Raw genomic sequence first — 11,675 nt, forward strand, 5'->3', positions numbered from 1 at the left:
GCACAGCCACCCCAGCCAGTCAGCAGGGAATACGCCTCAATGCATCTACGTCATTATTTGACACTTTAGTATGGGCAAACATGACTAAATTATAACGTTTATAGGTCATAGAATTCAAACAAGCATAAACTGAGCTCTTTATTTTAATTTTTTTATTTTAACGAGGACGCAATTATTCTGAATCTTTAGATCTATCAACATTGGCCTCTGGGACATTCATTACATAAGGATTTTTGGCCTGTCACTGTTTTTCAGTGCAAGACTCAAACCACAGTCAATTTTAAAAAAGTTTAATAAAAACGTCCAGTAATAGATTAAAAACATGTATTTTTTAAGGGCAAATAACATTCAGCAAAACATAACACTACTCTAGACGCTAAAATTGGCACGACATCAAAGCTGCAGCAACTTCTTTTTTTTCGAAATACAAAATAGTTACAAAACTAAGACAATTTCGGGCAAGAAAAAAACCCAGATGACGCGTGATGTGAAAGTCCAGAACGGACAAGCAAATATTTACAAGAAAAAACGACGACGATGCTGTACAGATCTGCATTCTACAAACAGGAAGCGGTTATGACATCACGAGTCCTCGTCTGGCTCCCAGAGCGCTCTCCTTCTTCTGCTTCCTGCCCTGCGTCTGCTTGGTCCGCCTCTCCTCCCTGTGAGTGGCAGGCACAGCGTTAACCCCATCCGTCCCACATCGCCTCAGTGAGAAGGACGGTCTGAAGGCTACACCTGTCCCGGCTGCTGTTGCACCACAGTGCAGTGGATATATCCCAGTCACCACAAAATCAAAACCCTTTAATGCTCAAACCCCGCAAGGCGACAGCCAGCTCGTCAGGAGCAGTTAGGGTGAGGTGCCTTGCTCAGGGACACCTCGACGCTCCGCAGCTAGGCGGAGCCGGGGATCGAATTAGCAACCTTCCGGTTGCCAGCCAACCCGCTCTACCTCCTGAGCCACATGCCGCCCAAACAATAGTCCAATTACGACCAGTTTCCGTGCTGCTTACCTGGTCTGAACCTGGTGCTGTTTGTAATTCTTCTGGTGCAACTGGACCACCGTGGTGTTGGCCGCGGCGTTTTCCTTTGCGTCTCCGAAGGGCTTCAGCTTGCCTGTGAAAGAAAATGTATTAATGTATCAAACCAGAACCGAAAGCAGAGTCAGGTTGTCGGCCAAACTAGTCGTGGTAACACAGTAGGGCGTACGCAAGGGGGCTTGTAGGAGAGGCCTACACTATAGGGCTTATAGGAGAGAGACCTACACTACGGGGCTTATAGGAGAGACCTACACTACGGGGCTTATAGGAGAGAGACCTACACTACGGGGCTTATAGGAGAGAGACCTACACTACGGGGCTTATAGGAGAGAGACCTACACTACGGGGCTTATAGGAGAGAGACCTACACTACGGGGCTTATAGGAGAGAGACCTACACTACGGGGCTTATAGGAGAGAGACCTACACTATGGGGCTTATAGGAGAGACCTACACTATGGGGCTTATAGGAGAGAGGCCTACGCTATGGGGCTTATAGGAGAGAGACCTACGCTATGGGGCTTATAGGAGAGAGGCCTACACTATGGGGCTTATAGGAGAGAGGCCTACACTATGGGGCTTATAGGAGAGAGACCTACGCTATGGGGCTTATAGGAGAGAGACCTACACTATGGGGCTTGTAGGAGTGTCTTGGACCTACCTGTATGGGGCTTGTAGGAGAGAGGCTTGGACAGGCTGGCCTTCAGGTCAAAGCTGGGCTTGTTGTTCCCGGGTGTGACGGAGGAACTTGTGTTCCCGCTGAAAACAAAGGCCCCTGTAAAAATAGAAGAAAAGCAAAGTATTGAGAAGGCTCACCATTTTTGGCTTCCACCGATTTCATAGAAATATACCAATGATATTCAAAGATCGGTTTAACTGATTAACTCTGAAGTTTTGAATTTGGTCAAAAAAGGTTGTTCCCGTTTGTGAGACAATATGTGAACGGTGCCCCCTTGTGGTCAACTCGGGCATTGCAAGGCGGCTTGGCACACGGTGCGCTCGGCCGCGGCGGGCCACAGGTCAGCTCACCAGGGGTCTTGGAGGCGGAGGCGTTGGAGCTCTTGGTGACGGAGGGCTTGTCGCCGGTCGGCCTCCCCGAGGCGCACCGGGCCACACAGGTGGACAGGCGGGTCGGGGTCTTCAGCTGGGACTTCTTGGATTTGTTGTCGAGAGTCGCTTCGGAGAACCTGCACACGGGTGGGGGAGGGTTATAGATTATGAATGTGAAGTGAACCGATTACTACTGCATATTACGGTCACCGTAATATACTTGGTAGCGCCGATACTGAAGTTCAGGAATCGGTATCTGGAGTTCTTTTTTCTTTTTTTAATCAAAACATCTACTATCTAGGAGAAATCCGGTGTAAAATGCATCTGGGATATGTTTAATATGATAACGAGTTGGGATGTTCGTTTGGGAGCAAAAAAGCGCATGTAGACGCATTCTTAAGTTGCCTGTTTTTAGCCGAGTCTACAAAAACCGACGGGTGAACTACTGATGGTATTGTGTGTACAAATTGTCATTTTTAACAAACAATCTACACTCACAAATGTATCAATGTCTCGTTTTATATTTTAAGCCCATTGTCAGGCTAATTCTAGCCTTTTAAGTGGTTTAAAATAGCGATTCAGTTTTTACCATATGCCCCATCGTTCGAGGTTTATAGCGTTTTGGTAGAATCGCCAAAAAAACGAACCAACTTAAGAATGCGTCTACATGCGCTTTTTTGCCACCAAACGAACAGTCAAACTCGTTATCATACTCAACATATCCCATTTGACACCGGATTTCTCCTTTAGAAAGGTTCCGGGTTCGATTCCCCAACCTAAATCTTTATCCAGCGCATGCGTATTGTGGCATCCCGCCACAGAGACCTCGGCCTGGACGGGCCCGGGGTACCGTAAAGGACTGGATATACCACCCCCACCCACCCGGCCGGCGACAGAGAGCAGCCCTTTTGGCTCCCCAATCAGGGTGATTGGGGGACACCTGGCCGAAAGCACAGGAGCCATCTTAAGTGGAGGTCCAGCACAGCACAGCACGGGTGGGGAGCAGGAAGGAAGGGCTCGTGGCAGTGAGAGAGCCTAGAGGCCCACGGAGGCCCTAGAGACCACGTCTCCTTCTTTGATTGTTTGAGTTAAGTTGATTGTTAAATAAATGCCTGCCATGGCTTTAACCCCAATGCCGAGCGAGTTTTGTACGTGGATTCCGGCTCAACCGAGCACCGGGATACCACAGTATGAAAGGGTTTACTGCAACAACTAAAGAGGGAGGCGTGAGAGGAACAGGGAGCTACTGACTGGACGTTGATCCTGCGCAAGGACAGGATGGAGGGTCTGAAGGAAGCCTCTCTCTGGACCGCCCGCCTAGCCCGGGGCTCGTCCTGGGCAGCGGTAGGCTTGGGCACCGCGGGGCTCATCAGTGAGGACCGGGACAGCTTCACCTTCACAGAGAGAGAGAAAGAGAGATGTGTCAATCACTAGGTGTAGCACTAGTAGGCCGAGAGCTGGGCGATTAATATATATATTTTTTTTTTTAAATCGTAATTCGAATTAATGGTACGACTGTGGCCACCATAAGCATCAGCACATCACAGTTATTCCAACATCTCAAACTGAGGCACGCAGCCGAGTCGGAGTTGTGTGTTATTTATTTTGATTTTTTTTTACTTTTCACTTCTAGAAAGAAAACCCGATTAAAATCAATAATCTGATATTTTATTTTTAGTCCAAAATCGCCCCGCACAAAGTAGACCTACAATGTGGCGCCATCTCGTGGATGAAAGACCACACTCAGCACTCCCCCAAAAATGATTTGTATTTATTCTGGCATGACTGGGAAGCTGTTGGCGGACATACCAGCTGTTGTGGTTTGACATCAGCTGGCTTCGGCAGAGCGCTCTTTGGAGGAACCTATAGACACAGAGTCCACAAGTAACATTAACAAACAACCGGAACGATTACACACAGGCTGACAAAAAAAATGGAACTATTGCACGACCCCCCCCGGTGCATCAAGGCTGCTTACCTTCAGGTCCTGGGAGGCGGCTTTTAAAGCCGTCTCCTGCTTGGTCTTCCTCTGTACGTACGAGTCGATGGACTCCATCCGGTTGAAGTGGGCCTCGTGGAGTTTCTTGAAGTCTGTGTGAAATACACCACTTTGAATGATTCTGCCTTTATTTGCCGACGTTGGCCTTTCCTTAATTGTATCTTCCTGTTTAGGTTTCAGGTAGTTGATCGCCCCTCCACAGTCCACACCCATCTTACTCACTTATTGTATCTTTGTACGTCCTGGAACTTAATTTACGCACATATTGTATGTTGTACCTCCTTACACTTAAAAATAGTACCTAGCATTGTGTAGCGTCATAATATCCTAGCTACCTTTGTTGTATACAGGGAATGGGTTAACCTAACAATTGTTAGTGTTAGGCACTTGGTTCTATGAACATCCTTACTGTGCCAACAGCGATATATTGTTGTTTCTCCTTCTGACATATGTACTTATTGTAGGTCGCTTTGGATAAAAGCGTCCGCTAAATGCCCTAAATGTAAATGTGGTGGCAGGTGGATAACTTACTGGGGGTGCTGGCCTTCATCAAAGGCTTGTTCCTCTTCATCAGCCCTGCATGGCGGGGGATCCTTCCGGCCACTTCCAACTTTGGATCGTTTCCTGTACCTGGAAACGTTGGGACAGGCGAGCGATTAGGCCTGAATTTACTGGAGACAGCGCCGTCATATGTTGAATCATGTTGAGTAAAAATAAATCTTCGTTTTCAATGTCGTTCAAGTAAATGCTTTTTGTTTGTTAACCACGTAACAACCTATCCAAGTCATTAAGGGACTGGTGCAGTTGACAACATACAAAAGTATAGAATTAAGCTGGGAGGCAAATGCACAGAGAATCCCTACACTTCAACCAAAGGTAGGGTTTCATGCCCCACATAGCCAAACACTGACCTTGATCGCAGGCTGCTGGGTCTGGTTGGACCTCGGCTTGCTGCTCGCTCATAGGGCCAGTCTCTTCGGGTTCTGTGGTCGCGGACACTCTTCTTTTCTTGGCAATTCCTCCCTCATCCAGAACCCCGGTCTCTGGCTCCACCTGATCAGAACCAATCATAGACCAATCATTGTTCCATTGGCTCTCTTAAGAAATACTTTGCACCATTTAGACTTTTTTATTTTATTCATTTTATCTAATTTTATCCTTTTGTACTTATCGCACCGTAGGTCAGAGACAAATGCAATTTAGATTCCTCTATTTGTCTGGCACATATTTTGGAATTGACAATAAAGCTGGCTTTGAACTAGACTAAGACTCTAAAGCCAACACGTGGAGTACGGTAGTGATTCAGGGTTAGTAGCGCTGGGTAAAGCTTGCTCTCCTGAGCCTTTAATAATAAAACCTGTCCTCTTGTGGCAGAGTGTGTGCGGCTGATGGCTGGTTCAGGCAGCCTCACCTGGCCAAGTCTTATTGAACTCTGGGGGCTGAGTGAGGCTGCACATTGAGTACTCAGTGTGGAGGGGACAGATTAAACAACACCAAATACAAGTACACATTTACAAGATAGATAAAAGGGACGTAGAAGACAATGGCATTACCTTGCATTCATACTCTACAACGGGCCCATTTGAATTTGAAGGTTTCCAATGCCTGTCGTCTTTCATGTTTTAACTGGAAGGTTTCCAATTTCCCTCCTACTGTGTATATTCACCTCAGCTGTGACGAGCCGCTGCTCCCCATCAGAGATCTTCCTCTTGGTCGTCTTCCCGCGACGACTGGTCACAAACAGAGACTTCTTGGTGCTTGGATCGTCTCCTACGCTTGCCAGGTTGGCGTTCACGTCCTCCTGTGCGCCAAGGTCCACACTGTCCATGACCTGAAGAAATTAATTAGGTAATTAATGTAAACTGAAAGCATCGGAAAAAAAGTAATTAAGTGATTAATGCCGGAGAGATCTATGCACAGTCTAGCGCATAGTATGTGTATGTGTATGTGTGTGTGTGAGAGACAAAGTGCTGCCCACTGTTAAGATTTCCAACTGGCTGTTTAGAGGTGTAGTTTCCTTTCCACCTCTTAGCCCAAAGTATTCTCGTAGCTCTCTTACCTGGTCCTCTTTCAGCTGCTGTCCTTGTTCATAGTGCTGCTTGATGGTGATCCGCAGACGATCGGCCTGTTGAATGCAAAAACGCACGGTTCATTCCCTGCCACAATCATGGGTGTATCACCAAATAAGTATCAACTGTCCAAACTGCAGCATGTCATGTGTGGCTTAGGCCCGCCTGAAAACAATGGGCGGAGGGCTCACACACGATCACAAAGCCAACGCCGTTTTAAAACAGATTACAGTTTACGCTTTCATTACCTTCATGTTTGATTTAAGTCCAAGTTCCTTCGCCAGACTCCGCAGCTTTGGGTATTTCATAGCGTCCAGATCCATCTCTATGTGTTATTATAAGTGGTTCTTGGGAAGAAACTGCACAACTTCAAACTGAATCGGGCGATCGTTCTGCTGGCGGTTAAATTCTGATTCAAAACACAGCCGCAGGAGCGCTGTGATTGGCTCGTTTACGTAACCGGAAGTACATCTCCGCTTTCGTCAACGAGCCAATCACAGCGCTTGCATTTTCAATATATTTCAATATTTCCAGAATAAACCTCACATATTCTGCATTTTTTCAACAACGTGTTCAGATGTGTGAAAAATGTAATTTGGTCATATTGGAGAAAACTTACAAAAGCAGTAATGTCTAAATAGGAAAATATAATTATTGTGTTTTTTTATGGATAGTGATTTCGCACCCTCACCCAACTGCCAAAAGGGGGCAGTGAGCAGCCGCACCCCACGACATATGAATACGCGTCGAAGAAAAATAAAAGTAACTTTTGACAGGCAGGAGTCGGACAGGAGGCTGAACGTTTAACATGGAGCTCGACGCAGACATGTCGTTGCATGTGCTAGACAGTAAGGACCAAAAGCCCACGCTCGGGTCCTGCCTGATGACCCTCCACTGTCACCGGTGCAGCACCGTGCTGGGAGACTCTCTGGCCGTGTGCGGGGACTTCAAAATGACGGACTCCATCATGATCGTCAGTAAGTTTAGCTAGCACCCTGCACTGTTGATGTGTTGTCTTGTCCCGGACCCTGACAACTTGGGACATGCTGCCGCTGTGTTGTTAGATCACGGCAATATCATGGGCACGTTTGCAAAGTCGACTTTAATCTCAAGAGGCTTTTAGCCCTGGTAAAAGCTGGCTTGTTGACGCAATGTCAAGAACTCAAGAGTTTTAGTACCGATAAAACCTAAATCAAGGTAAATCTACAGTGACCTAGGCTATCCCCACAAGGGAAAACCCTCTCAAGAGGAATTGGTAAACAATGACCGAAAAACAAGTACTGCTATTATAAATGGCATTCATATGCTTCGTGGAGGCGGTCATTGCAAACTAAAACCCCATGACGGTCAAATAAAAAAACACATTTGATGGGACCGCCACAAAATCTCAAAGTTAATGTGAGATTATTTGAACAACTAATTTGTTCTGTGGACGATGTCAATCATCAGAGCTGGGCCTCGGATCAACGTTTTTCTGTTTGAGGAAGAAAGATAATTAATGACATGAATATTTATTTTCCTTTTTAGGGGTAACAGACTCCGTCTCACTCAGTGATAAGACAGGGTCGACAAAGGATCGTGGATTAAAAAACTGGTGGGTATATCGACTGCACCAAAACCGAGACCATCGACATGTAGATGAGTGATTTAAATTTGTAAGCATCGTTTGCATACGAATGGCCTGTCCTGCAGTCTTCACAGAGCCCTGGAGTGCTCCCGCTGCCAATGCATTATTGGAGCCGTCGTTGACTCGACGCCAGTGCATTTTGAGATCCTGCGATCCGTCTTTCTCCTGCATAAGGAAAACATCAACTGGTAAACCGCTTTTCCCTACCTCTGGGGCACCCGGTATGATTATCGGGTGGTTTAGTAGATATTTTTAATGGGCCTTCCATTAGGACATTGACATCCCTGGCAGATAAGGTTAAAGGATGTGGGGATAACTGATGCTCGAGAAAAATAAATAAAAAAGGGGGTGACTGCCCCAAAAATTCGGAACAATAATCCTGGAAGTAAACTTGTCATGTCAACGAACACATCACGTGGTGGAGTGAGCACAATCGATAACCCCTTTCCCCCAAAGGGATATTTGCCGTCCATGTCCAGTTTGTCATTTCACTCATTGAATCCTGCTTTTGTGTTTGTTTGTTTGTTTTATAAAGTTACATCTTTGAGCAGAGTAAAATGGTGAAGGCTTTGGACGTGGTGTTTGACCTGAAGCCCATCAGTGAAAGCATCACCGAGGTGGGACCAGCGATGCCGTAGTTTCAATTATAGCCATGATGTGCTGCTTGTTTGGGGATGAAAAGAAGATTGAACTGATCATCTACTCTTCTACGTCCGCAGGCGATCAAGGCGTTCCGAGCCCAGTCTGATCACATGTCTGTCCTTCACGACAGTCTGTGTGAGCTGGGGTCTCTGTAAGCCAGTTGTGTAAAATGCAACCGTTGTTGTATGTTTATATGTTTACTATTCCGGTCATGTTTTATAAGTACATCCCCATTCTGATGACGACTTGGACTATTGTGTCCACAGTTTTGTATATGTTTTCAGTTCTGTACATATTGTATTATTAAATCCACATTCTGATTATGACTTGGGTGGGACTGTTTAGTCCACTATGTACTCTACTTCAAAACACATTTAAATAACACAAACAAGTCTTGTTAATGGCACCATGCTGCTTTTTATTGCTGGATTTTTTTTCTTTAGATACTGATAACGATACTTTTTTTGTAAATACAAAACCAGACAAGAGGTACACACGCACACGGAGCATGCCCAGTTTAGGAGTGCATAGTTACTACGGAGTCCCACCTGGTTCCGCGTACCACGGGGCCCAACAAAGTGATGTCACGCCTCTCCTGTCTACAAGAGTTTACACTTTCAATCAGAACAGACGGACTCCTGTCAACCAGAAAAAAACTCTGGGGCACAGTGTGGCTACTGTGTTTGACCCAACATCGAGATACAAACTCCAACCGTATTTTCTTATCTAACTAACTCCACCGTAAATGGTGTTCACCTTCTTATGGATGTTGCTGTTGAGTCAAACCACTATGCGCTACATGTCAAGTTTCATAACATTTGATTAGAAAAAAAAAACATTTTAGGGTCAAGTACTTTTTCACATTACAATGTTGGATTATTGCATGCAATACGAATCATTCATTTTTCTGCTAAGCCATGCATATATTTTGTTTAACTCACATATTCAAGTTTTGTACTTCACACATTTGGATTATAAATCCCCACATTGAGAATTACTTTTTCGAACACCTTGTTGATAATGATGAGGATGATTATGATGGCTGCTACACAGAAAGAAACGTCTCTTTAACCAGTAATAAGTTAGGCCAGTGGTCAAATGAAGACCTACAGTTTTTTGGGGGGACTGAAACCCTGCTACAAGAAATTGTACTTATTTCCATCGTTTTGGACTGAACAGTTTGTGAAGTTTGACAGTTGGCGGTAAGTAGAGCAAGACCATTAGCAAAAAGCTTGGCCCTTTGCTAGTGCATTCTTCACTTGATGGCTAGCTGCTAGCAAGGGGTTATATCTTGTGACTCGGATCGCACTGCATGAAGTGAAATGTAACATGTTCTCAACACTGTCGACATGCTAGCACTAACCAATAGGGGTGAGAGGATCCCTTCCATTTTACATTACAATCTTTTCAACATGTATACCCGGGAATTAAACTCATGCATTACTATTGGTTATTGCTCCTAAACCTCTAATCAAATACAATTATATGGATTAAAATATAATGCATACAAAAGTATGAGGTACTATATACATGGGGAAATGGTGACTAACTTAACTGCTAGAAATGGACCCATAAGGATGAGTCTTAACTCTTAAATTACAGTGCTACTAAGTCCTATAAAAGGCCAAGAGGATGACAGTTGGCATGGACCGTTCCATTGCTGTGGCATCAGCTGCTACTCCAGATGTTTTTGGCCTTCATGCGATAACAAATGGCAATTCTAGTTGAAACGTGCCTGAATGCTGTCCAGCTAATTTATGGGCAATCTATAAAAGTTATATGCTCAGCAAATCTATAGTTGTAAAACAAATTGTTTTTTAAATGATGCACTCTTCACACTAGATCTCCAGTTCTTATCATTTAACTTACTGAAAGCCAGCTGAAAAATACAGTAGTTTTTAATGCAGATTACCAATCAGCCCCCAACTGAAACACTGGTAGCCTAAACTGGGTCTAGAGTTTGAGTAGACCTCATGAAGTAAGCTTCACAACTGACCATGCATGGCTACTATGGTTGGCACCACGGCCCCCTAAATATTCTAAATGCACATGAGTCTATACATATCTTAATGGAAGACGTTGGTGATTTTGTTGCTTTCAAACAACTCGTCACTTGTTTATACAATATACAGTTTGGTCAACAACATGACAGTTAAGGTAAAATATTGCACAAAGCCCGATAGAGAGATAGAAAGATAGAGAGATAGAGATAGAGAGTGTGTGTATCAAATTAAATAGAACAACAATGAAAACAAAGCTGAAATATCCCAGTTGGGTGTGAACGTCTCCATGGAAACCCGACCACAGAGCAAGGCAGTAGAGGAAAAGCCTCATATTTGTGTACACTTCGCTTTGACATGGATGCATAAATCAGAGGGGATGGTGTCTAGCAGGAAAACGTTGAAAACATGAATTCATACTCCAATTTCCCCAAAATTCCCACTACATTGGGTAAATAAAAGTACAAAAGAGGACACAATTTCCACACGGTAAATAAAAGGTGATATGGGAGAAGAAAAAAAAAAGTTGGTTCTTGTGGGCATGCGGTATTCTCAGGTGTGTAACAGGCGAACCCAGAACACCCGCAGAACCCATTTTTGGTGAAGGGTGACGTGGTTTCTCAACAAGCGTGGGCACCGGTTTCTTTGCATAATGTGTGTGCGCTACATTTCCCACTACCCGCCGTCATAAAGACGCCAATGCAGGTCACCCATCGCTCCTATGAGGTAGTGCAAAAGCATGTTACAGTTTCTATGCGTCAGATTCCACCGCATGCCTTGATCGCTGCTACAGTAGGTCGTGTCTTGTTGTTACTCGGAGAAAAAGTGTGGTCATTTAGATTTATTTATTTTTTTAAATTTGGTAGATAATAGTCAATTCTAATATTTTAATAAAACCTGTGAATCCCATTACATGACACCCCCCACCCAAAGTTGAGAATAGCTTTAGAAAAAACATCTGAACAGGACCTCATGGGATGCACACAAATGGACAAAGACGAAGTCTGCACTCACAGTGACACTGAACGCATACATGGAAATTAAACCCGTTACTGTCAAAATCCCAGAATATGCCTTGGATATTTTACGAGTATCTTCCCCATTTGACAAATGGTTGGATTTCAGGGCAGCGATTAGTGTCCGAAATACATCCCTGAGCACACCTTTCCAAGTGGTCCCCGTCTTGGTTCTTCGTGGTTACGGCAGCGGGGGTTCTTCTCCCCTGGGTCCAGCGGGCAGGGTCTGGCTC

The 11,675-nt window shown here is 44.8% G+C and overlaps 2 protein-coding genes across 2 annotated transcripts; one reads left to right on the forward strand and one right to left on the reverse strand.

Annotated features, from left to right (window-relative positions):
* Window positions 1–126: 126 nt before the first annotated feature.
* On the reverse strand, window positions 127–6,584 carry nusap1 (nucleolar and spindle associated protein 1). Its single transcript, XM_030356016.1, has 12 exons — window positions 6,406–6,584; window positions 6,148–6,213; window positions 5,755–5,919; window positions 5,000–5,141; window positions 4,620–4,718; window positions 4,068–4,180; window positions 3,899–3,952; window positions 3,341–3,483; window positions 2,069–2,226; window positions 1,701–1,814; window positions 1,014–1,116; window positions 127–662 (listed from the first exon to the last, which is right to left on the reverse strand). Exons 1-12 carry the CDS (start codon window positions 6,478–6,480, stop codon window positions 575–577), a joined length of 1,320 nt encoding a protein of 439 aa, XP_030211876.1. The 5' UTR covers window positions 6,481–6,584; the 3' UTR covers window positions 127–574.
* A 291-nt stretch (window positions 6,585–6,875) lies between these two features.
* oip5 (opa interacting protein 5) lies at window positions 6,876–8,752 on the forward strand. Its single transcript, XM_030356024.1, has 5 exons — window positions 6,876–7,134; window positions 7,685–7,751; window positions 7,850–7,972; window positions 8,320–8,401; window positions 8,504–8,752. The coding sequence occupies exons 1-5, from the start codon at window positions 6,966–6,968 to the stop codon at window positions 8,579–8,581; spliced, it is 519 nt and encodes a 172-aa protein (XP_030211884.1). The 5' UTR covers window positions 6,876–6,965; the 3' UTR covers window positions 8,582–8,752.
* The last annotated feature ends 2,923 nt before the right edge of the window (window positions 8,753–11,675 follow it).

The sequence above is a fragment of the Gadus morhua genome, chromosome 5, assembly GCF_902167405.1.
Source record: "Gadus morhua chromosome 5, gadMor3.0, whole genome shotgun sequence".
NCBI lineage: Eukaryota > Metazoa > Chordata > Actinopteri > Gadiformes > Gadidae > Gadus > Gadus morhua.

What these genes read in the sequence shown, in the direction of transcription:
- nusap1 (XM_030356016.1), bottom strand. Translation starts at nt 6,480, where the DNA reads ATGGATCTGGACGCTATGAAATACCCAAAGCTGCGGAGTCTGGCGAAG. An exon ending in GACTTAAATCAAACATGAAG is followed by an intron (nt 6,214 to 6,405) that starts GTAATGAAAGCG and finishes TGCATTCAACAG; the next exon opens with GCCGATCGTCTGCGGATCAC. An exon ending in CTCCGCCTCCAAGACCCCTG is followed by an intron (nt 1,815 to 2,068) that starts GTGAGCTGACCT and finishes CTATTTTTACAG; the next exon opens with GGGCCTTTGTTTTCAGCGGG.
- oip5 (XM_030356024.1), top strand. Translation starts at nt 6,966, where the DNA reads ATGGAGCTCGACGCAGACATGTCGTTGCATGTGCTAGACAGTAAGGAC. An exon ending in GATCGTGGATTAAAAAACTG is followed by an intron (nt 7,752 to 7,849) that starts GTGGGTATATCG and finishes CCTGTCCTGCAG; the next exon opens with TCTTCACAGAGCCCTGGAGT. An exon ending in TCAGTGAAAGCATCACCGAG is followed by an intron (nt 8,402 to 8,503) that starts GTGGGACCAGCG and finishes CTACGTCCGCAG; the next exon opens with GCGATCAAGGCGTTCCGAGC.